The following is a 26,793-nucleotide window of genomic DNA, read 5'->3' on the forward strand; positions in this document are numbered from 1 at the left end:
GCCAGCTGGCCAGTGCTACTATTTTTTTCTCCTACCAGGTGCCAGGGCCTCGACCGGCGACCCTATCCTTTCCTTTGTTACAGACCCATGCTCAAGATCCCCTTATTTTCCCATGAAAGTTCCATGTGATTTCATAAATGTTTCCTTCATGTCTAGTAAGCAGAGCCTTGCCCTAAACAAGAGCAGTGGGGTAGTTAGCCACCACCCATAGAGATGATGTGCCACTGAGCTATGCAAACACACACACACACACACACACACACACACACACACACACACACGAGGGGGGGGAAGGAGAGAAATAGAGAGGGAGAGAAGAGATACACTTTACATCGTATGGCAGGCATAATTGCAAACAGACCACCAAGAAAGCAAGGAGGAAGGAAGATTCCAGGCACACACAGAAATCAGACCCTAAAAGGGGGTGTATGGTGGTAAATATGGCCAACTTGACAGGACCTAGGATAACTTAAAAGACAAGCCTCTGAGAACATCTGGGGGTGTGGGTTCTAGATTGGACTGAGGTAGGAAGACTCACTCTAAATATGATTAACACAATTACATGGATGGAGGATTCTGAATGGAATAAAAATATGAAAGTGAACATGTCAATGCTATTCATAGTCCCAGGTCCCAGTTCTGCCTGCAATACCAGAGACAGCAGCCATTGGAGACTCCCAACAGCAGTGAGGTCTGGTCTCTGACCTCACTTCAACAGTTCCTGTGTCCCAGCTTTGCCTGTAGTCTCAGGGACAGCAGCCATTGAAAACTACCAGGAGAATCCCAGCTCTGCCTGCAGTTGCAAAGGCGGCAGTCAATAGGGACCACTAGCATCAGTAAAGTCTGCCCTATGACCTCTGTGTGTAGTCTCCCATGTCCCAGGCCTTACTGCAGTTCCAGAGGCAGCAACCATTGGAGACTGACAGTAGAGTTCTGCCTGAAGCTCCAGAGATCCATAGGGGAATACTAGCAGCAGAAATGTCTGTTCTGTGGCCTCCACATGGCAGTTCCCGGGCCCCAGCCCTGCCTGTAATCTTAGAGGCAGCAGCCATCAGCAACTACCACAGACAATAACCATCAAGGACTACTAGAAACCTCCAAGCCTGCCAACACTGGGGACAATCAGATGGCTAAAGGACAGTGTAAGAACACCTTCAACAAAACCCAGGGCAATACAGCACAACCAGAATCCATCTAACCTACCACAGCAAGCTCTGGATATCCTAATACACCTAAAATGCAGGAAAATGACCTTAAATCCAATATTATGAAGATGATAGAGGCCTTTGAACATGAAATGAGTACATCACTCAAAGAAATACAGAAAAATACAAGTAAATAAATTGAAAGGATAGAAACATAAAGCAATTCTATTAATTGCTGTCCACTTTCTCCATATATATTCAATTTGGACTTGAAATTTAGCTAGAGCAATAAGACAACTAAAGGTGATCAAAGAAATACAGATTAGAAAAGAAAAAGTCAAAGTATTATTCTCTGCAGGTGATATGATAGTGTACATAAGCATCCCCCCAAAATTCTACTGGAGAACCCCTACAGCTGATAAACAACTACAGCAAAGTGGCTGATACAAAATTAACTCAAAAAAATCAGTAGCCCTCCTTTATACAACTGATAAACAAGCTGAGAAAGAAATTAGGGAACTAACATCCTTCATAATAGCCACAAATAATATCAAATATCTTGAATTAACTCTAACCAAGCAAGTGAAAGTCTTGTATGACAAGAACTTCAAGTCTCTGAAGAAAAAAACTGAAGAAGATATGGGAAGATGAAAATATCTCCCATACTCATGGATCAATAAGGATTAACATAGTAAAAATGGCCATCTTACCAAAAGCAATCTACAGATTCAATGCAATTCCCACTAAAATTCCAACACAATTTTTTATAGTCCTTGGAAAAGCAATCATCAACTTTTTATGGAAAAACCAACAAGCAAAAACAGTTAAAAACAATTCTGTACAATAAAATAACTTCTGGAGGTATCACAATCCCTAATTTCAAGTGTACTATAGAGTAATTGTAATAAAAACTACATACTATTGGCATAAAAACAGACTAGTTGATCAGCAGAATCAGAGCAAAGACACAAAACTAAACCCACACACCTATGGACACTTGATTTTTGACAAAGAAGTCAAAAACATACAATGTGGCAGTAGGGGGAAGAATCTTTAACAAATGGTGCTGATCTAATTGGATGGCTGCATGTAGAACAATGCAAATACATCTGAATTTATCACCTTGAACAAAATTCAAATTTAAATAGATCAAATATTTCAACATAAAACTAAATACACTAAATCTAATAGAAGAGAAAGTGGGGAAGAGCCGTGAACTCATTGGAACAGGAGACAACATCCTGAAGAGAACACCAACAGCTCAGGTTCTAATATTAATAATTAATGAACGGGACCTCATGAAACAGAAAAGCTTCTGTAAACAAATGGCATTGTCAATAAAACAAAATGGCAGCCAACAGCATGGGAAAAAACTCTACATCCAACAGAGGACTAAAATCCAAAATATATGAAGAACTTTAAAAAATTATACACCAACAAACAAAATAACCCAATTTAAAAATGAGGTATAGAGCTAAACAGAGAACTCTCAACAGAGGAATCCTAAATGGCCAAGAAGCACTTTAAAAAATGCTCAGTGTCCTTAGTCATCAGGGAAATGCAAATCAAAATGACTCTGAGGTTCCATCTTACATCCATCAGAATGGCTAAGATCAAAAATTCAAGTGACCACACATGCTGGTAAGGATGTGGAGAAAAGGGAACAAACCACAGCTGGTGAGGGTGCAAACTTATACAACCACTGTAGAAACCAATCTGGAGGATTCTCAGAAATTGGGAATAGATCTACTTCAAGACCCCACTATACCACTCCTGGGAAATATACTCAAAAGATGTTCCACCATACCACAAGGACAGTTGCTCAACTATGTTCACAACAGTTTTGTTCATAATAGCAGAAACTGGAAACAACCTAGATATACCTCAACTGAAGAATGGATAAAGAAATATAGTACATTTATACAATGGAATAGTTCTCAGCTTTAAAAAATAAAGACATCATACAATTTGCAGACAAATGGATGGAAATAGTATCATCCTGAGTGAGGTAACCCAGACCCAGAAAGATATGCATGGTATATACTCACTTATAAATGACTATGTTGTCTGCCACTGTATCCCTTTCCCCTAGATTGGCTGCCTTGCCCAGCCTCAGTGGGAGATCATGCACTTAGTCCTGCTGTGACTTGATGTTCTAGAGTGGGTTGGTACCCATGGCCACCACCCGCACTTCTCTAAGAAGGGAAAGGGAATGAGGAGAGGGTATGTGAGGGTAGGACTGGGAGGAGAGGAGGGAGGGGGCTTTGAACAGGCTGTAAAATGGATGAATAAAAGTAATTAATTATCACCAGACTGAAAGAGATGAACATGGTATGTATTCACTTACATGTGGATATTAGATATTAGGTCTTTGATAAGAAATCTACATTCTCTATAACCAAGGTTAGGTTAGGTTACAGAGTAAGGAACTGTGGTGGAGGACACAAAAAAGCTTTCCCATGAATGTCATATAGAATAAATGAGTAGGATTAATGGCATTGGGGACTGGAACAGGAAGAACTGATGGTGAAGGGGAGAAAAGTGGCCTTAAGGGAGGAAATATGAGGAGGGAAAAATAAAATTCCAGCTATTTGAAGGTTTATATGGAAACCTACTAAAGTAGAAGCTTGTCAAAATATATAAACATATTAAAGGTTTTAGGATGTTGTTGTTTTGGTTTGGTTGGTTTCTGTTTGTTTTCTATCAGTCTGTTGCTTATGGTTTCCAGTTTTGTGTCTTTATGGATTCCTGTGTGTGGGAATATGTGTGTCATTGCATCTATATGTGTTTCTTGTATTTTTTCCTTGGTTTCCTCTTTTCTGTCAATTTTTTCTCATATTCAGGTTCATTTATTTTTATTTCATAATAATAATAATAATAATAATAATAATAATAATAATAATAACCTCTACTACTAGTAGATTTCTGTTTGATTTATAATGGAAACAAGAAAGGGCATGAGTTTGGGTTGACAGGGAGGTAGGTAGGATATAGGCCAAATTGCAGGAGGGGAAAGTCATAATCTGAATACGTTTTGTGAAAAAAAATCCACTTTTCCTATCCTGACAAAACAAAAAACAAAAAATTTAAAAAGAAAAAATATTTACTTTCAATTTTAAAAATTAAACATATTTTATAAAATAATCAAAGAAATAATAAAAATATTTTTAAGGGGAGTTTGCTGTAGTCCTAGAAAAACTTCTAAAGTTTTATTTTGGAACAGTGTTGGAACTATAAATGACTATGAGGACTTAGAAGCCAGCCTGTGTGCGTCTTATACTATGGGGTCATATATGAGTCTATGTGGACAAGGGTAGAAGACTAAAAGTGATGTTTGGACGTCAAGATGACTAGAGGTGAACTGTGATGGTTAGCGTTAATTGTCAACACGAGAGGATCCCCAAGCAAACCTCTGGACACTTGCATTAAGAGATGCCTAGACTGAGTTAACTGAAGTGCAAAGACCCACCCCAATGTGAGAGATTCCATTTCCTGTGCTGAGGTCCTGCTCTGAGTAAATAGGAGAAAGCAAACCAAGAGAACTTTGATCTCTTTCTATTGCAAATAATGGGAGATCAAATGTGACAGGTGCCTCCAACTCCTGCCACCGTCACTTCGCCACTATAATCAACTATGCTCAGTCTGTGAGCCAAAATAAACACGTAAGTTGATTCTTGTCGTGGCAATAAGAAAAGTAATACAAGGTGGACTGTGACTAATACCTGAAGGCTAGGATGAGCAGTGAAGAATTCTGAATGTTAGAAAGAGAAGGAAGGGGGACCTCCAGGGGCACACAAGCTGGGTTATGTTGAGACAAGGTGTGTCATTTTCAATCTAGGTTCACCAATGATATCTTAGCTCACTTTCTGCTACTATAAAAGAATGCCACAGTCTAGATAATTTATAAATAATGAAGGATTTTGGTTCACAGCTCTAAAGTCTAGCAAGTCTATGAGTATAGTACTGGTATCTAGCAAAATCTTCACTCAATGTAATAACAAACAAAAATACATAACTCCAAAGAAAATCAGCTGAACTCAGTTTCCTAGCAAATCTTTGCAGATACCTAACTCATTCCCATGATTACAAAATTCATTCAATCATGAGAGCAGAGCCTTGTGACTAAATCACCTACTAATGGTCCACCTCTTAACAATGGCAAACAAATTTGGAGTTGAGTTTTTTGAGGGATGTTTAAACCATAGAAAATGACTACTAAATTTCAGAAAATTTTTAGCCTCTCTAAGCGTTGATTTCCTTCTTTGCCAAGCCATTCTACCAATACAACTTCTGAGGATTATCTATGTACAAATATCTGTGCTCAGCACTTAGAGCACTACTAAATTAGGATCTACCTCATGCCATTTATGTTAGGATTAGAGGAAGACATTAAACTTGTTACAGTATCCTAGCAATGAGTACTGTGGTGGTTTGGATAACAGTGCCCCCCAATAGTGGGTGGCACTATTAGGAAGCATGGCCTTGTTGGAGTAGGTGTCGCTTTGTAAAGGGGGTGTGTCACTAGGATGCAGACTTTGAGGTCTCAGATGCTCAATCCAGGACAGTGGCTCAATTCTCTTCCTGATGCCTGCAGATCTAGATGTAGAACTCTTAGCTGCCTTTCCAGTACCATATCTGCCTGTGTCACCACACTTCCTGTCATGATGATAATGGACTAAATCTCTGAACTGTAAGACAACCCCACTTGAATGTTTTCCTTTATAAGAGTTGCCCTGGTTGGTTTTGGTGTCTCTTCACAGCAACAAAACCCTAAGACAAGCACTGCTGGCTAATATATGTTATACTGATGAGGATAGTAACACGGTAGTTTGAATGAGATGTCTGCCATAATCTCACGCATTTGAATGCTTGGTCCCCAGACTGGGAAAGCTTAGGAGGAATGGCCTCACTGGAGGAAAGTATGTCATGGAGGCATGTATTGAGGGTTGAAAGATTTGGACCAATTCTGAGTTCAGTGCTTATAGTATGATATATTAGCCTCTGGTGCTCCAGCTGCCATCCCTGCCTTCACCAGGCTTCCCTGTCATAATAATGAAGGCCTCTTGTCCCTCTGGAACCATATGCTGAAAATAAACTTTCTTCTATCAACTGCCCTGGTCATAGTATTTAATTACAACAATAGAAAAGTAACAACACAACTGGTAACACCAGTCATAAAGTAGATGGTGGTGGTCAAAGGCAGGATATTGGTAGAACTGATCAATTCACTCCGCTGAAAAGAACAAACAAGAGCACATGCTTCAAAGTTCTTGTAAGTACTGACCCACTTTCTGTCTACTTCACCATGATAGATATATGTAAAGAAGTTCACTTCATAAAACTGCTTCAGTTAGCTTGTGACAGAAAACGCTAGCAATGTGTCATTCTCTGCTTTCATAGGAAACATGATTGATGCTTAGAACCAGGTCACAGGCTGGTAGTCTCCAGTAGACAAGAGAGGAAAGGGCATGTGGAGTAGAATCATGACGCAGATATGACATGGTTCATCTAATGCATGGTAAGCTGTAAATATTATTTTCTATTGATTCCATGAGAATTAGAGCTGTGTTCCTCCTTAGTACATACCAAGTCACACACAGCAGGGCACTGACTGGGCACATTTAAAGGAAAGTAAAAATGTTGTGAAATCATTACTGAGACTCATGGACAACATAGCACATAGCCATACCTACAGGTACATACACAGTTCTCTCTTCCTACTCTAAGCACAGGGTACCAGCAACAGAACCTAAACACAGCCAGCCGTCATATGTTCCTGATCATATGTCTCCCATGACACACATCACCGTCTTCAGGGTTCTTTAGCAAAATATCAGAGGCACCACTTTGCTCTGCCAGGGCGTCTGGCCTCTTCTCTCTGTACATGGGAGATTCCAGCCCAGTGTCTCTCATACCTCACAGCCATCCCCTTAAAAATGCCTGTCAATTCTATCAAATTTTTCTTTTGTGTTGTCTATCCCTCAATGTTCCATCTCCCTCTAAAAAAAGAAAAGAAAGTAATTCATTTGGGAAATTACAACAATGAATTACTGTGGTGTCCCCTGAATGGAAGAGGATGCAAGCCGACCGTAGATCTCACAGTATTGAGGAAATGTTTCCATAGCAATCGCTAGTCCTCACTTTCTCCAAATCTTACATCCCCTGAAAACTATTTAACCTCTTTTCCATTCTTTCCAAATCCTAGCCTAGACTGGCCCCATTGCTGTTTACTCCGAAACATAGGATATTTACCTAGAGTGACTCACAAAATCAGAAAGTGGAAGAAGCTGGGCAATATCATATTAGCAAAATAAGTCAGACCCAGATAACTATTACTTTATCTCTATGTGGAAACAAAAAAGAAAAAAAAGTGTTTTGAAAGTAAAAGAGTAGCTACTGGGAACTCAGAAGGGAACTGGTAAGGGGGAAGGAAAAGGAGTTAGAGAGAAAGGGCAGAAAAAGAGAGGGTGAGGTGGATTCATTCCTGATATATGCATGTATGGAAGTATCAGAAAATCCCAATAATTTATGGCTAATATGTAATAATAATTAAAATTTAAAAAACAGAAACTGTATCTATATCTTATAGTTTCATTCCTACCAGAAGGAACACTGATTGATCACACCACTTCATATGCTGCAGTGACCTTCTTGTGTGCCTATCCAGGCTTTCTCGTACCCTCATTGAGATCAAGATTCCTTTAATAAAGTGCGTGCCACATGAATGAATGGATACCCTTTCTCAAACCAGACCACTACGCTTCAAATAATTTGCTGGGGAATGAAAATGAATACAGTGAACAACTAAAGGGAAGAGAAACTAACAGAACAGCAGCAGGTGCAACAACTCAGGACACAAGAATGGCTGACCCCGGAAAGAATGTTTCTGAGCCATATGGCCAGGACACCAAAGAGTGCACAGCACAAGTCAGTGAGGCCTCTCCTTGGAAACTCCTCTCAGAACAAGTTTGTAAATAAGGATGTCACACTGTCCTCCAGGTGCCAGACCGTAGAGTGCCTGTGTGCAGGGTGTAGAGTTCCCTCTGCATTCCAGAGCCACCATTGCAATCTGATCTACACTGCTGACTTTCAGCAGCAATTTGCTGAAGAACTACCATGCTTCAGTGATTTGCTGAGCATCCACCAGGCACTGCATACTGTTCTGAGGACAAACAAAGACATGGAGCAGTCAACAAATCCCTCCCCCCTCCTCACTTCTTCTCCTGTTTCCCTCCCTCTTCCACTCGTGTGTGTGCGTGTGTGTGTGTGTGTGTGTGTGTGTGTGTGTGTGTGTGTGTGTGTGTGTGTGTGTTGAACATGGTTTAGTGTTCTGGAGACCTGTTAGTGTTCTGGAGACCTGTTAGTGTTCTGGAGACCTGAAAAACTCCTGTAAAAGATAGTGAGCAAGAAGAAGAGGTAGGAATTGGGGTGGTGTTTGCAAGCTTAACTAGGTGGTCCAGGAAGACATTACTAAGAAATTTGTATTTCATTACAGAAATGGAACTGTAAGGAGCCATTAAGCTAATAGAAAGATCCTAGAAATCTCACGGAAGAAACTAGCCTGTGACTCAAGTGTCCCAGAACCAGATAAGATGAATAGAAAGGCTGACTGGAAGAGAGAAGGCGCTTTATAGAAACTCAGTTTCTACGAGCCTGTGAAAAAGAACTAAAAAGGAAAGATGGAAAGTGGCATGCTGGTCAGGGTCCATATACAAGAAACTTTGGGACATACAGCAGGAATCTCAGTCCTGCCTAGTCACCAGCTGGACATGCCCAGGGTGAAGAGCACACATCTAAACCTAGCCTAATTGTAGTGTTCAGTCAGACTTGGTGGTATAGGGCAAATATATCTCTGAACCTAAAGTGAAGCTCATGAACGCATCCATAAAATTACTAAAAAGAGTATTTATAAAAGTTGAATATATACAAACACACAGAATATATATGTCTATACAATGTAAAAATATAGAGAAAGTGAAAACAAAAAATGTAATGGATAGAAAAATTCCAGTTTTAAAAAAGTATTGTATTATGTATATCTGATATTATGCACAAGATACACAGAGATAGTAAAATGCTTGTTGAAGTCTGTGCCTGGAGCATGAGTGCAGTCCTGAGCCTTTCTCAAGGTGAGTTTTTAAGTACAAGATCTACATCTTGGGTTCACACACCTCAGTTAGCAAGAACAGTTAGTCAGAGTTGAACAAAAGAAGCCAAAAAATTCAAAGTTAGTACAATTAGGGACTTTCCTAGAACTATGCATTTTGATGGACTAGGCCTTTACTCTCATTTTGGTAGGAATTGCTACCTACATGCTGGGCTCCAAGGCCTGAATGGTACTTTCATCATGGTGTCGGCTGTGCTAAGCTCTGGGGGCATGTTACTGGGAAGCTAATAAAGTCTGTATATTGGTTTAAACCTTTGTCCAAGTGGTCTTATCTGGTGAACACCCCACAGTTCTGGAAGCCACAGTATGAGCTCTGGAAACTAGATGCAGAGGTCCTGGAGTGGGGAAGGATGCCATAGTCAAGAAACTCCTAAGGGATGCACAACCTGAGAGACTCCGGAGCCCCAGGATTTCCTCTGATCAATCACTGACTAACAGTCCAGGGGAACCAGACACCTCTACCACAGAAGAAAATACAATCAAAGGTCACATCAAAGTAAAAAAGAAGGTGTAAGATATCTCCTTTGAGAAAAAACATTAACACATATTTGTTAAAAAGAAAAAATTAAGAAGGAATAAACTTGATTACCTGAGTATACAGGGACTGCAGGTTAGTAGTTCTCCAAATGGGAAGATGACAGAGACAGTTTGCTATCTGAATAGTCACCCAAAACTCTCTATACTGTTCGAGCATCTTCCTCAGCCTTCTGGTCCAATAGATCTGGCAGACAGATCCATTCTTGCTCTGTTTTCCTTCAGAAAAGGACAGGCCTCCTAGGGATATCAACCTAACACAACATAACTAAGATAAAATAAGAATAGGTACAAACTCTCACAACAAGGCTGGGCAAGATAAGCCAGTAGGAGGAAAAGGGTCCCAAGAGCAGGTAAAAGAGTCAGATACAAAAGTAAGACAGGAAAAAGAGGGAGCCATGTTGAATTCAGTCAGAAGTCTAATTTATTTGGCTAACTTTCTTTATTACATTGGGTAGAAGTAATACTCTTTGTATGTTGGTTAAACAGCGGCTCTGTAATTAAATAAGATGATGTTTATTATGTATTTAATTGAATGTTTACAAGCAAGTGAAAGGAGGATTTAGCTTCCTCTCTTCCCTACATTATCTCCTTTATCTAAAAACTCGAGGGAATAGAGACTCTTCGCTTAGGAAATCAGTAATATGGAAGTCATATCCAAATTAAAAATCATGATCGTCATTTTTATTGTGTGCTTTCTTATTATTATAATGTTTAAACTTATATTGCATGATATATTTCACTATGTGTGAAAAGCATACAATTTACATGTCAATCACCTTCAAAAGTTAACTTTGTACATGGAAATAAAAGAGCAAATTAAAATGTTATATCCTCAACCCCTTGAGGTAGGAGAGTGGCCAGGCCCCTCGAGGTTAGGCCTTGCTCTCCCAGACTTCCCTACTGGCTGTTAACAGCTGTTCTTAGCCACTTGAAGTGGGAGAAGAAAAAAGCCCAAGATCAGGTCACAAAATTCCAACAATCTCTGAGTTTGTCCCAAGGTCAGGGTACATAATCCCTTCAATACCAGGCCACTCTGGAATGTTCCGCGTGCCTCCAGGAAAGCCTATAAAAAGCCTGCCTCCTAGTCAGTTCACTGCTGCTTCTCTCCTGGGAAAGGGCAGCCACCCTCCTTCATTTTCCCCTCCCAGCAAATCCCCTGTGGAAGGTTTGTTCTGCAGTGTGACTCTTGTAGAATTCCTTGGCTCTCAACTGCCCAGATACCTTTCCCCTCAGAGCCTTGGTCAGTTTGCCAAACCCCAACCTGTTCAATTTCATGTCCTCCTCTGATGTAGTTTATGTCTTCTTTTCAACTAATGACCTGTATAATTGAAAAACTCAAAATTCACTATTTCCTGTAAAGGGTACACTAGTTGCTGCTGAGCCAGGTGCCACATAGTACAGCCTGGAAAGAACAGATTTTCCTTCTGTCCAACCGGACTGGGACTCCAACACTGACCACGGTAGGGAGGCTCTGAACAATTTTTGCCAGGCCTTATTAGGACTGAAGGCAGCGGGATAAAAAATATTGCTTTTGTTATGCAGTCATATTCATATGTTAGAACAGGACTTTAGAAGTTAGAAAGTTTGAGAGTATGAATAGACACCAATGATTAGAAATTACTCAGAAAGTTTACAATACCCAGGACTCTAAAACACAGAAAGAAAGAAAGAAAGAAAGAAAGAAAGAAAGAAAGAAAGAAAGAAAGAAAGAAAGATCAAAACAAAAGATAAAGAAGATCCCAGAGGGGGAGGTGCCAGGAAAGGAAAAGGGAAAGACTTCCACCCTATGTTCATGGTTACAAAGGGTCCTTGCTCAGGTGCTAGTACTCTGGAAGAGGCCGGTGGCCAATCTATCCAAAAGCCTTGATTCTGTTTCTGCCAATTAGCTCGTTTATTTGCAGACAGTTGCCACTATTGCCAGGCTACTGTGAGAAGCTGACAAACTGACTTTGGCATAGGAACTGTTCCTAATGACTCCGCACTCTGGAGAGGCCCTCTTGAAAGGGACCCAGGGAGGTAAATGTACAAACTCCAAATAACATGCTATTAGCTACTTCTCCTGGGCCAGCCTTGTATCAGATTCTGTAAAACTTTAGCCATCATCAGCCCAGTCAGCCTGCTGCTCGATGATAACCCAACAGAGCCACTCAAAGACAGCAAGTGAGTTAGAGTCATCAGACTCCACTGACCAGATGGACAGCACAGCAAGCTATGATTCTGATTCTGTGACACTGCCGTGAATTTGGATAGGTCCCACAGCACCAACCCCATGAAGAAAGAGGTGGTCAGGGTGCTGTGATTTAAGTCCTGGGGTTTAGGGAGAAATGAAATAAGGGCTTCAGACCTCAGTGAAGTGGGGTACCTCAGCTACTTGGAGCTCAGATCTACAAAGATGGGCCATTGTAGTTGTTTGGTCTAGAGTGGCATGTCACAGATCAGCCAAGAGGACAGGGCAGCAGAGCCTCTCAGGCACTAAGGGTGCCATCGCTCTGCTGGTGTGGAGCTCCGGGTAATCAGGGGCAGGGTATATCATGCATGTGGTGCCAAGATCATGACTGTCCTCCTGGGCTTGAGAGTCCAGAACCAACCTGGATCGGGTGCCAAAAGGCCATAGCTGATTTGCTGGGCCCAGTTTCTATATAGGTATGGGAAAACAAATTACAGTATTAATTGGGATATGGGATATGAGAGGGGCTTCTATAAAGCTTGTTCTCCAACAGTTCAGCTGGAGGACTGGGGGTGGGGGCGGGAATGACAGCAAAGCCTTCAGAATAAAATATGATATTGGCCATCAATGACCCAACAAGATGCACGTGTTCTAGCAGTAATAACCTGTATGACAGAAGATGGAGTATGATTCAGTGTGGAACTCCCTCTCCTGAGCCGTGCAGTATGTCAGCTCCTGGCAGAATTGTAAGCTGGGCTTGAGTGTGAGGACGCAGGGGTCTCTGGCTGTGAAGACTACATATGGGGGCTTTGGCTAGCCTTTCTCTATAGAGAACTGTTGCCCCAGGTGTGAGGGAATCCTGACTGCTGGGCGGCGGGGGGTGGGGGAGGAGAGTGCACCATGAGTTTCTTTCCGTCCAGATTCTTCTACTTCCTGTATTTGCACTCCTCTCTTACTGCACTCCAGAACTCTCTTTGGATCACTATGGTGAAAGGCAATTACTTAACAGTTGCTTTGGTCATTTCTTGAAAAGGGACCGTGTTAGGCAAGCTGTGATCAGCCATCCGGCGGAATCACTCCTCCTAACTCTTAATGCTATTTTCAGTGATTTAAACATCAACAGCATAAGTAGGAAATGAGCCCTCCTCAGTCAATTACAAACTATACAAAAAAAAAAAAAAAAAAGACAGAAACATTGGTGACCAGGAACCAGGAGTGCCCCTCCACGTAGATAACTAACATTGCCACTTAATAAAAAAGTCATCTGCTCAGACACTGATGTAAGCCTTTTCATATTTTCTGTACTTTCTTTAAATAGAAAAAAATTATCAGTCTGGATACTCAATCAATTGGATTTATCAGTTCTGAACAGGGCCTATTACTGCCTTGTTATGAAAATTTTAAAATATTAAATATTTATAATAACCCTAACGATTATTGTGATGCTGAAAAGAACTATAAATCATCAAATCATCATTTATTAAAACAATAAATGTAACTAGCCATGAAAATAGAATAGTAGGTTATCTTTCCATCCTTTCTTTAGAAAACACTGTAAAAAAATTTATTAATATAATGGTGTTCAAAATGTAGAAAAACAGATGTTGCAGGATGACAGCAAGCTGTTGATGAATAAAAATCAATTTTATAGTAAATCAGAATTAGGAATTTGTTTTGCTTTCAATACACAACTCCACTTTTAAATCCGCAGTTTTTCATAATTGAATTTGTTTATTATAATAAATATTTATTCTAACACCTAAGCTAATAAAATACCGGTCATTTTGTATTCTTTTTACATTTATTTTATGTGTATGGGTACTCCTCCTACAGTATGTAAGTGACCCACGTGCATACCTGGTGCCCATGGGTGCCGGAAGAGAGTGTAAGATCCCCTAGAAGTGGAGTTACAATGACTCTGAACTGGAAACTGAACTCAGGACCCCTGAAAGAGTGGTAAGTGCTTTTAACTATTGCGTCATCTCCCCAGGCCCTATTTTGTGTTCTTATCTCCAAATGGGGCCTACAGATTGTATAAGCTACAGGTCTCACACATGAATCTGCACTCTGACGATTATCCTAAGTTTTGTTTGCAGAACTTCAACACTGCTGCTATAAACACAACTTCAAACTGCTATCCAGAGATACAGATGTCAAAAGTGGTCCTGATGCTTGGGTAATGGCTCTCAGTTTACTTGCCTGGAGAATCTGAGCCCTCCAGACCTGTACCAGTTCAAATGCATCAGCTTCTAATTATGACACAGGACCTTGACACTCATTCCTCCCTTAGTGACTCCATGAGGCCCTCACACCTCTTAGTAAAGCTCCCTATCTCCTCAGTAACACTTTCTCTTCCTCCTTTGCTTCATACCTCAGGCTCATGAGACATATCCTCCTGTTGGTCTAGAGACAGAGTGAGGGAAGGTTTAAAGTTTTGAAAACCTTTATAATTTCCAATGTCTTTTTTATATCTTAACACTTGATTGGCAGCTTGGTTCTATAAGAAAATATAGGTAGAAATTGTTTTCTTTTTCTGAGAAGTCTGCAGATGAACGACTGCACACCATGTTTCCTCCCTTGTGTCTCATTCTGGTTCCCTTTTTTGCTGTTACAACTTTGTCCTGGGCTGTGTGTCTTTTTCCTGTTTATTTTCCCTACACAGTTATCAGGGACTTTGTGTTTTAGAGAGAGTTCCGCTACATCCCCTCTAACTTAGCATAGACCCCCAGCATCACTGATACCTGCTCCTTAGGGCTGGACCAGAGTGTGGGTCACTTCTTTTGAGTCATCACCATGAATACTGTCCAGTAGGAGCTATCAATCCAATTTTGAGTAGGTATTGTTTATGTCTTTATTTTAAAACCCTACATCTGATCTACATCCTTAATGGCAGCTTCCCATAGATCATTAAAGTCACCAGACATAGCTGCTTCAGGCCTTCAGGCCTGCAATTTTGAGTTCCCTGCTAAGAACCATATAGCTCCCTTCTTGAGGGTAAAGAAAAAGGAAATACAGAGGTCCAGACCTGAAGTTCCTCATCTGTTTTAATGAAAAAGGAATTCTCGAAGGATCTTTGTATTCCTCATCCCCTGAGCCTGGTTACAGCCTATTCTGCTAACTCCCCATCGCCTTCTAAGGAGGATGCTATGTATATTATTATGATTTTCCTAGCTCCTTTTCGTCTTTTCAGTGTAGACAAAGCAGTGAGCTTTGGTGCTTCAAGTGTTCCCACACTCTATCAGTCTTCTCCCAAAGCTGGGGAGACAGCCATGACATCTTTCAGGTAGTCATTCGACTGCCTCACCTTGCCTAAACATCACGGGGAATAAGACTGTCTCCCTCCTATTTGAACTACTTTTAATGCTTAAAAAGTGAGCTACAATATTGTGTATTATTCTTAACTGATTTTCAAATCATTTTATAATTATTAAACCTTATTATATTACTGGAGGCACCATCAGTGGTATTTTAAAACTTAATTTTAAATATATCCTTCCTTAGAGGGAGGGAGGGGGAACGAGAAGATACAAATGAGGGGAATAACAATTTAGATGTGATCTGAATAAATTATTTAAATAAAATTTAAAAAATAAATAAGTAAATATATCCTTCCTTCCTGGAAAGTTACTGTTTTATGTTGTTGTTGTGTTGTTGTTGTTGTGTTATTGTTGTTGTTCTTGTTCTTGTTGTTTTACTGTGATTTGTTTTGGCTTTATTTGCTATTCAGTTTTTTTTTTCACATACAGTCTTTGGATGTAATAATGTCTACTCCTAAACATGTGAAAATCAAGTAAGGGGTTTTTTGGCATTTTTGTGTATCCTCAGACTAATAGCAACACCACAGAATAGGATAAAGACTAGATACTGTATGCTTCTGGATAACAAAGACTAGAACAAGTCAATAATGGAGCTTAGATAAAATAGGCTCTAGCCTTTGACAACCAACATACCAGCAGATTCTGGAAAGAATTGTCAATGAATACTTAAAGTGATGAGATAAAGATAGCTGAAATACAGCACATTTATATATTCTAAGAATTACTTCCCTATACTATGTTAATGTGGTCAAAGAGAAACAGTAGTTCTGCAACAAAAAAATACCGCATATGTGACCTAAATCAGCCCTTCCTTGAACTTCTGTAATACAGAGGCTCCAGTACCACTCCTATAGTGTTACTAGCCAAAACAGGGGTGACCTGAACCAGATTGTGACATTCTCAACCAGAAGAGAAATTTGCAAAATAACTATCTTCTAACTTTCAAAACTGTCAGGGTCATGAGACAAAAAAAGTGTAAGGAAATACTCTCAATTAAAGGAACTGCAGGACATTACGTTAAGTGAAATGAATGAAACACAGAAAACAAACACCACATGCTCTCACTCATAATTGGAAGTTTAAATACACATCTCGTAGGATAGAAGTCACTAGAGGCTTGAAAAGGAGGCAGGAAAGAAGGAGTAAAGAGAGGATAAATAATGGGTGCAGGGTGCAGTTGGAGAGAAGGAAAAGGCTCTGATGGTGTATCACTGTGGAGCACCCAGACGGCAACATGGCTGAATCGTCAACTCTAAAGTAGATGCTACTTAAAACCAAGCCGTCGAAATAGGAAAGCAGACAGCTGCGGCTCAGTGGGGATCCAAACACAGATTGGTTCCATGTTCTCGGAGAGTCTTCCTTCTTTCTGTGAAGAAGCATGAGTTTCTTCACCTGTGCACCAGAGGTACGATTACTGCCTGCAAGGGCTCTTGAGAGGCATGAACGAGGCAGCATATCCCAAGCTCTGAGACTAAGCCTGACTGGAGCAGAACTTGCACACTGGTTACAAGAATGAATGATGGGCTGAGCCAAGGCAGAGCAGCACTTCCCAGGCCAGAGAGCATACATACCTGGTGCCTGTCTCTGGTTTCACACCATCTCTAACATTTGAGAAAAAGCAAGTAATGCCAAAGAGAAAGAAACAAGGAGAAAATGACAACAGAACAAGACAAGATCCTACAACCCAGCACTGCGTATGTGCGCTAACTGGAACCAGAGACAATGCAGAACTGTTGGGAAAGATCGTGAGCCAAGCCCTCCCCCACCAGCGACTGGTTCTCTTAGCACACTGAGAAGTTTATAAGTAACTCATTCTAGAATAGTTCTACTATTTTTATGGTTCCTTAAAGTAATAAATACCAGTCGTCTGGCAGAGTTTTAACCAAAGCCTTAGATAAAAAAACAAACTACAAATCCTACTGATTTTTTTCTGCATGATAAAAAAGTATAAAAAAATCTATATATAAAAAAAGAATTCAATCCAGTTCTCCCAAGCACTGAAAATGACATGCAGCTATAACTTCAAGTCACTTTTCTTAGAGCCAGTTACTATGTTAACCAGCCTAATGTTTCTGCCTGGAACAAGCTCATGATGGTATTTGTGCTTTTTGAACAAGCTGATGAAAAAAAGCATTTGCTTAAGGCTCTCATCAATGAATACAGAGCTTAGACTAGTCTTTAGCTTACACAAACGTTATGCTTATTAATTCAGAATGTTCATTCAGTTATTGAAACATGATAGCAAAATGCTACAGTGAAAGACTGATTCTCTATTATACAAATTAGCTTTGCACAAAATCCCCTGGCTTGGGAATAACTGTCCACATATCAAGAGTAATACACCTCTATGGGGTTTTTAAACTGTGACTTATATGTCAAAATTTAACATCAATGCACTGAATGCACAAATAGGTTATGAATGGGCAAAACACATCTATCTGATTAAGAACTTTACAGCTGGATTTCAGCTTATGAAATTCTAAAACTACCTATGTGTGTGCAGTGCAGTCCCTGCCAACACACACAGCATCCTCTCTATATTAAAGCATTGCTATGACTCAGACCACCTGTTTCACTGATCCTGCTAGAGCCTTTTTCTGGTCAAAGTTCTCTTTTAGGATTAAAACTTTTATGAAAACAAATAGCAAATATTTATTCAAATTGATTATTTCACATCCTGTAAACTGCATTTCCTACTATAAAGGTCTATTTATCTATGTTAATTTTAACAAGCAGTTATTCAAAATAGTCACCACAGGTCCAAAAAAGATAGGAACTAAATGACTGTTAAGGCAAGTGCCATACCATATATGCTTTCCTTTATACAGAAAATGGTCCTTATTAAAATGCCATTGAGGTTCATAAAAGATTTTCAAAAATCTGCTTAGACACAGTTCAATGGCATGTTTAAGTACCCGTGAGTATACTAAAATGAACAAAATATAACAAATACAGGAGAAAGGGTGGTAAGGACGGAGGAGGAGAGAAACAAGAGTGGCCATACTTTCAGGCATGATCCAGGCAATAAACCATTGATCAGGACAGTTCTCTAAACTTTGATTCAATGTGGCATTGACTGGGAGACTTTACAGAAGTCTGGCCTTAGAAAAGCTATCTGTTCCATTAATGAAGTCCACTGTGGGATCTGAAGAATAAATATACTGGTATGGGAACTATACAACCAACTTTGAAGAAAAGAATTAAAGCAAATGAAAAGAGGAAAAATATGAAGGTTAAGATGTACTATCCCTTTAGATGAGGTGAGATCTCAAACAAATGCAATATACTCAAAGGAAGAGGTAGGATGAGCAGCCGCAGCCGCCGCAGTAGCAGCCACTACAGGATGACTGATTCGGACTTCTTCTTCCTCAACTTTAGAACTCCTGAGGAGGTGATCGCAATGCCTTCCTACAAGCAAAGTGGGATAAGACTCTGCTGCTGGTTTCATGACAAGCTATGTGAGAATGAAATCTGGAAACACTCAAGCATCAGTGTTTGAGAGCCAGCCAAACACACAGGAAAGCATCACTCAGACATGTGGCGGTGGGCAAAAGGTCCCTTGTGGGCCAGAGGTCGATATCCCAGTGTGAGGAGAAAGAAGATGAAGTCCTGAGTTAATTCATACTGTTTGACAGGAGCACAACCAGGTCAACCACTTTAATGCCGCAGACCCCTGGGAATGGCAAAGCCTTCCCCTGGTCTGTGTATGAATGTTGGCAGTGTGTGCACAAAAAATGTGGAACCCAGCTTCTTCCTCCCAATGTTTACAGCTGGAGACTGTTCCTCCACAAAGACCTGCTACCAGAATTAGCTAACTTTGCTTCCTTGTTGGGCTGTATGTCATACACTGCCTTGTCATCCGACTGTGTACAGTAAACCTGCCTTTTGGCTCGCTGCTGCATAATAAATTCACTGAGTTTCCTGGCTGCTGCTGAGCCTCTATAAGGATGCACAGCCCCCCAGGGGGTCTGCTCAAACTATTGCACTAACCAAGGACAATACAAGTAGTAAACATCGAACCCCTACTCTGATCTACCCAGTGAACAGGACACTCTCCACAGTTATGTGGAGAGCAGGGACTGACTCTGACATGAACGCTGGTGCTCCATATTTAGCCATCTCCCCTTGGTGGGGAGTCCTGATGGCACAAAGAAAGAATAAGCAGGCTACCAAGATGAGACTTGATAGCCTATGACCATATAGTGGGAGAGGAGGTCCCCCTCTGTCTTAGACCTAGGGGAGGGGAATAGGGTTAAAGCGGGAGGCAGGGAGGATACAAGTAATGGGATAACAACTGAGTTATAAATTAATAACTTGAGAATAAATTAATACAATTAAAATTTAAAAAAAGAAAGAAAAAACAAAACAAGCAAACAAAAAAAGAATGCACAGCCCCACCAATCCCAACTTTCTTGTGTAGATGTGTCCTTCCTTCATTCCCTCATTGCCCTAGTCAGGTGTGGTAGTTTGTATAAAAATGGCCCCCATAGACTCATTGGCGTAACATTATTAGAAGTGTGGCCATGACAGAGTAGGTGTGGCCATGTTGGAGGAAGTGTCTTAGTCTTCCTCCTGCTGCCTGCAGATCCAGATGTAGAACTCTCAGCTTCTGCTCCGGCACCATGTCTGCCTGTATGCGGCCATGCTTCCTGCCTTGAAGATAATGGACTAAACTTCTTAACTGTAAGTTAGCCCTAATGAAATGTTTTCCCTTATAAGAGTTGCCAGTGTCATGGTGTCTCTTTACAGCAAGAAAACCTTAATTAAGACTTAAATTGGTACTAGGGCCTGGGGCATTGCTGTGATAGGCCTGACCATGCTGTTGTTTGGAGGAATGTGGACTTTGGGACTTTGGATTAAAAAGGCAGTTTAACTTTTTCAGCGAGGTTTAATAGGCCAACCTTGTAGAAACACAGGAAGCAGTGATGCTGAGGATGGACTGAATTGTGGGGGCCTGTCTCAAGAGTTTTCAGAGGAGACGATGTTAGTATGTAGCCTAGAGACTGTTCTTGTGATATCTTGGTAAAGAATGTAGCCGCTTTTTACCCTTGTCCAAAAAGTTGCCTAAGGCTAAATTGAAGAGTTGTGGATTCATTGTGTGAGCAGGAAAAAAACGTGAGATGGACTAGTATCAACTTTGTCGCATGGTCATTAGTGTTCACCCTTATGTAGATCTATAGTGAAAAGGGGCAAACTAAGAAAGAAAAAAACTTTAAACGTACAATTTGAGGAGAAAGGGAGCACCAGGGAGTTGAATGTAGCTAAGTCCTGTGTTCAAAGAGATAAACAACTTAAAGAAAAGGCTGATATTAAATGGAATAAAGTGAGTTGTGACCTCAGGCAAGATCCCGCCCAGCTAAGCTTGCAACTTATAAAAAGGAATTAAAGAAAACCATAGAGCCAGATGTGGCGGTGCATGACTTTAATCCCAGCACAAGTGATCTCTGAGTTTGAGGCCAGCCTGGTCTACAGATAGAGGTTTAGGACAGCAATGCTTAGGCAGTGAAGGAAACCATCAAACCCAGAAAGCTGGTCAAGATGTAACTGAATGAAGGAGACATGTTCCAGCCACAGCAGCAGCAGAACTTGGCAGCTTCAGCCTTGTGGTTTGGACTTGAGAGTCAAGGATAGAAGAAAGGGGTTGTGGAATCTCCTTCCATAGACTACAGAAAGCTACTGAGGTCAGACACGTGTCAGAGGTGTCCCTGTTTACAGGCCTGCAAGGCCATTTGGTGAAGCTGTGAAGGTGAAACCTGGACTGCCTTGGAGACCTCAAGATGTTGGAGATGCCAGAGTCATGGATAGCTGCAAAGAAAAGCTATTCATACGGAGTAGAACCAGCCCAAGAGAAAGAAGTGAGCTGCAGTCAACAAAGCTGAGAGAAGTTTAGAGATCAAAGCTGAAAGAAGTTTGGAGATCTGAAGAGCACTTTGACATCAGATATGGAGATGCAGAGTCTGGAGTCTGCCCATCTAGTTTTTGGTCTTGCTTTGGTCCAGTATTTCCTCACTATATTCCCTTTTGGAAAAATAATATGTATTCTGTGCCATTATATATTGGAAATATATGGCCTGCTTTTTTATTTTTATTTAACAGGAGATTATACTTAAGAGATATCCATGAGTCTCCGAAGTGATTTTAGACTTTGGCCTTTTAAACAATGTTGAGACTATTATAGACTATGGGGACTTCTAAAGCTGGACTATGATGTGGCTTTCAAGCCTATGGGGGCTAGGGAGTGGAATGTGGTAGTTTGTATGAAATTGGCCCCCACAGACTCCTACAGAGTGGCACTATCAGAGGTGTGGCCTGGTTGGAGGAAATCTGTCTTCGTCTGCCTCCTGCTGCCTAAGAGTCAAAATGTAACCTCCCAGCTCCTTCTCCAGCACCATGTCTGCCTGCACTCTGCCGTGCTTCCCGCCATGATGACAATGGACTAAACCTATGAAACTATAAGAAAGCCCCAGTTAAATGCTTTCCTTTATAAAAGTTGCCTTGGTCACAGCAATAAAACCCTAAGACATCAGGTCAATCCCAATATAGTACTGCAGTGACCCAGGGCACAAAAGCCCCAAAGCCAACTCTGAATATGGAGCCTTTCTCTTCCTACCTTTCAAGAAAGAAGAGAGAGCCAGGGAGCTGAAGACATGTCAACCTAGTGAGTAATTTACATGACACCCATCCTTCTCTTCACCAAATTGTCCATAGTAACCTAGTACATGAAGTCTCTGGTATTTTTCCTTTAACACATGTTACAATATACAAGGAAAATGAAAGGCAAGTTCAAGGGCACTTTTGATGGAAGCCAGATGAATTGTTACAGTTGCCTGGGAAACCTTTGAAAGCAACAGTATTTGATATGTCAAATATCTTAAGTCAATATGGGCCAAAGTAATATAGAAGGTAAAACCAAGCAAGCAAATTGTGTGAAAGGGAACGCTCTCGATGTGTTATGTTCTTAAAACTAAACTTTTGAAAGGAGAGAAGGACGGCATAATCTCTTAATTAGCCTAAAAGAATAACCCTAAATGCCAATTTTCAACATTCAGTATAAAGGCATTTCAGTTTCCTAAACATTTATGCACTAAACCTAAGAGTTCGTAACAACAAACAACAAAACATAAAGTGTTCACATAGAACTTTCCCTTGTGCTCTCTGTGATGCTGTTCAGTCTAGGGGTAGCCTAGCAATGTGATTTCTTCTCAGATTTCCAGTACAAAAATGAATTTCCAATGTTGAGCATTAAATGTGTCTGGATATAGGACAACAACAAATGTTTGCTATAGCAAATCTGTGAAGAAAAAAATTTTACATAGAACCATGAGCTATCATTTCCTATTGAGAAAATATGGCTGTAATGGGAGAAACTTCCTAATCTATATTTTGCCCCAAAATATATTTGGGGAAAAGATTCTTCCATGAATTTGATTTTTTTTTTCAGAAAACTAACACTAAAAAACTGCATTGTGAGAATTCACACACCTTACTGGTATTAGAATCCACATAGACTTTTTAAAAATATTTTATTAATTTATTCATATACATCTCAATTGTTAGCCCATCCTTTGTATCCTCCCATTCTTCCCTGCCTCCCGCTTTCCCCCTACTTCCCTCCCCTATGACTGTTCCTGAGGGGGACCTCCTCCTCCTGTATATGCTCATACAGTATCAAGTCTCTTCTTGGTAGCCTGCTATCCTTCCTCTGAGTGCCATCAGGCCTCCCCATCAAGGACTTTGTTGCCCCATTTTTGACCACATAGACTTTTACAACACAATTAACCAAGGAAATACAAAGAAGAGAAGAGAAGAGAAGAGAAGAGAAGAGAAGAGAAGAGAAGAGAAGAGAAGAGAAGAGAAGAGAAGAAAAAAAGAAGCTCAGCTCCTCCAGGATGTAGCTCAACAGTAGGGCACCACATGCTCAAGATCCTGGGCTCACTACCCAGCAGAAGAAGAAAAATGAAACTCCCAGGTCCTTAGAAATCCATTATGTCCCTGTACCTCAACATTTGCATGGTGAAATGCCCACTTAGGGACAACTATGCTTGGCACTTGGTCACTTTAGAGATCTACAGTTTCAGCAAAGGGCACCCTCGGAAAGGACAGATTTTAGGCAGATATTTTTCCCTGTGGATTTTTGTTTGCTTTATTGGTTGGTTGATTGAGATTTGCTTATTTGTTTTGTTTTTCTGATAGCTGGTTGGAAACTTTTCAGAGTTTCATTGCTCTTAGCTGCCCTCTGCTGGTATCCTTCTATAAATACATTATGGAAAACACTCCATATTCCCACATAAACAATCCTAGCATTTAAGGGCTACTCTTCTTATTTCTCATGCATGAATATGGAAATATGAAGGACAACACTTTCATTTTTTTAAGTAAATAATTAGCATAAAGCTTTTATAGTTTAAGTTCTTTGATTTGAGCTTTATGTCAAAGTTGAGATGCTGGTATTTTCAGAAGACTTAGTTAAAAACTAAAGATGATATGTCCTCTACGAAGCTTGACTTTACACAAAGTCAGTAAGCAAATCAGTATGATGTTATGAATTTACTTAAGGTGAGAGAAATTTTCCAGGGCAATCCCATTCTTTTCCTATGAATAAGGGCTACAGAAGAATTACTTCTTCCGGCAATATTCATCTGAATTGATTGAGGGACCATGCCAGTTAATCTACCATCCATTTGTATGAATTAGTTGGACAGACCAAAGCTCTAGACTGCATGCAATCAGAACTTCTTTTCTGTGGACACACTTGCTATGGGTCCATGCCCTGGCCTCTTCTCTTCTGCTTGGAGCTTAGAGTCCTGAGACTCAGATTTGACACACTCCTGAGAACCAACAACTTCATTACAAATGGCACCACAGAAGAAGAAATCTTGTTACGTTGCTGGTGTTCGTACTCACAACTGGCAGCAAATTAAAGTGTTTACTAAGCTTTTTGTTAAGGAACACATTCAGAGTCTCAAGCACCACAGGGTGGCCAATGCAATCTTTGTCCCTCTGAACATCTGTCAAAGTTCCCATTTGAGAGTTCTAAAACTATGTTCATTTTTTAGAAACCCAAGTAAGCTTAGCATTAAGAACAAATCGTATTTCTCAAGGGGAAAAAAAACTATAGTTTGGCGCCTGTGATCCAGTAAAGAGACGTACAGCATACATATGTTGCAGGTCTTTTATCGCGACAAACAAACCACTCAAGTATTCAACTTATCTTCATATTTGATGCTTATTATATGTAAGCAACAGATGTATTTCTCATCTGAGCACCAAAAAATGTGATTTTTCTAAAAGAAAATTCTAAATAGAAAATGACTCAGTCTCAGTGCAAATCCATACTGAGCACGTAGCATTTCTAATATACACATACTGACTCTTTACAGAGGAGTACCTAGAATCTGACCATCTTCAATGTCCCCTACACCCAGATCACATGTCCTCCACTCCTTCATGGCTGGCAGTAGTAACAGCGGCTCCCGGTGACTTCCAGTGGCCACACTTGACACAGAGCTACCATACCCATGCTTGCTAAAGGGGAGAAACAACAGCTGAACAGCCCCAGCTCCCCATTCTCCAGTCCCAACTCAGTACTGTTTGTTTTCTCCCAACGTCCAAGCCACTGTGAGATGTAATCAAATGATGACAATCTACGTTTGACAGTATCTGTCCTTACCTGTGCCTGGTAGATGTCTACAGGTAGTGGAGAGTGATCTCTTCTTGGATATGTTCCAAACGTTCTTATGCTATTTCTCTTAGGGTTTCTCCATGCTGGTCCATTCAGATATCTCATTACTTTCTAAAAGAGAAAAAATGTTAAATTGTCATAAGAAAAGCCCATTCATTTTTTTTCAAAGCAGGGCTACACAAAGAGAAAGCAGTGTGCCTGGCACCTTGTACAGTGCTAACAGGTGTTGGTTTTTTTGTGCAGTATGATGCCAGAGACCTTCTCTCCTCTTGTAGCTTTATGTAAAAGCCACATTTGTTAGTTCAGTGCAGGTTTTCTGCTCCTTACCTCTAGTATTCCCGTGAGGTCACATTCCGTGCGGAACATCCTGCCCTTCTCCCCACAAAAAGGTCGCATAGCATCAGAATGCAGAAGCCTGCAACTTGCTAACTTTGCTCTGTGTTATTTACCAATCACACAAAGGAAATGCTGTCTATTCAGAACTCATTTCAAAACTCTTTTCACTGTGAGTAAGCGAACAAGCGGGCTCATGTCCCAAGCCACAGTCATATCCCCAGTGGTCCAGTGATGGCTATGGGGCTGGCACTGAGTGGCACAGCCTTCAGGCATCCTACAAGGGTCTGTTGTGAACAGCCTGGGACCTTCAAAGCCAGAAGTGAAGAAGTCAGGTGGGGCTGGGCTCCTTCACTCTCTGCTCTCCAGTTTCTGTGTTTGTTTGCCCTGAATCTCTGTCATCAGTAGCACTTTCGCAAAAGGCTCCTTTTCTGTGAAGGTGCAAGATGTCACCAAGGTGACCAAAGAAGCAGCTGGCCATGTAGCTGGCCAGGTAGTCTGTGAGCAAGAAATTTCCACCACAAGAAGCCTGGTTGGCTTTCAGTCACTTCCCCCTAACAGGGCTGCCTTGCCTGACCTCAGCAGGTGAGGATGAGCTCAGTCCTGATGTGACTATGTGACAACTTGAGTGGCCTAGAAGGGCTCCCCTTTTCTGAGGAGAAAGGGAGGGGGTAGGGTGACGAGGATGGGAGGGGGCTGGGAGGAGAGGAAGAAGTGGGCTTTGATTGGGAGGTAATTTGAATACGTCAATTAAAAATAAATTTTGAAAAAATCCCCCCCAAAAGAGACCTCAGTTGCTTACTAGAGCCACGAAGCAAAGAATGGCTAGGCTTTCCCCATTCATCCTTCCCAGTGCCTCTCCCTCTCTTCCTTTCTCCCTGTCTCCTTGTTTGTCTCTCTCTTCCTCTCTCCCTCTATCCCTCTGAAGCTCTAATAGTCAGATCTCAATATAAAGCTTACTGTTTCTATGGGCCACACCAAAGGACATGGGAAGGAAAACAGGAATAGACTACGTAAGGTACTTTATCGAAATGCAGGAGCTCCAAAACATATCTGAGACCCATCCTGGAAAACCTTCAGTGTATCACAAAATGTCCAGGGCTGAGGATGGCACATGTGAGGACGATTTGAAAGAAGAGATGAGGCAGCCTGCTGTCAGGAACTGCCCCAGATTCAGTGTTCTAGCAAGCCCATCATAGAGAGTTAGAGCAGAGTCAGTCAGAACAGAACACAGGATACTAGGCATCATATCACTCCAGATGTTCTGATTTCTTCCTACACATCCCATGTACACTGTAGTCATTGGTGGCACATGCATGGAATAGGGGTGCCAGAGCTGCAGGTCATGGATATTATCCCACAGTTGGGAACCTAGTCCCACTAGTTACAATGACAAGAATGAGAGCAAAAGCAAGCTGAATGTGGCTTCTTTCAAGAGTTGTGCT

General features: G+C 40.9%; 1 protein-coding gene across 4 annotated transcripts in view; it reads right to left on the reverse strand.

The window, feature by feature from the left end:
* Positions 1-25,446, reverse strand: part of ST18 (ST18 C2H2C-type zinc finger transcription factor) — a 329,266-nt gene extending 303,820 nt beyond the window's left edge. For 2 of the 4 annotated variants that reach the window (XM_084784735.1, XM_084784733.1), the window contains exon 1: positions 25,004-25,126. Coding sequence is in view for 1 of the 4 variants with exons in the window: in XM_084784732.1 (XP_084640858.1) it covers positions 25,004-25,126; positions 25,343-25,411 (192 nt within the window). In the remaining 3 variants the exon portion in view is untranslated. Of the gene's footprint in view, positions 1-25,003; positions 25,127-25,342 lie in introns of those variants that run through there. The other 2 variants (XM_084784732.1, XM_084784734.1) reach the window with 2 other exon arrangements.
* Between the last annotated feature and the right edge of the window lie 1,347 nt (positions 25,447-26,793).

Source organism: Acomys minous (assembly GCF_964271855.1).
Source record: "Acomys minous genome assembly, chromosome: 1".
NCBI lineage: Eukaryota > Metazoa > Chordata > Mammalia > Rodentia > Muridae > Acomys > Acomys minous.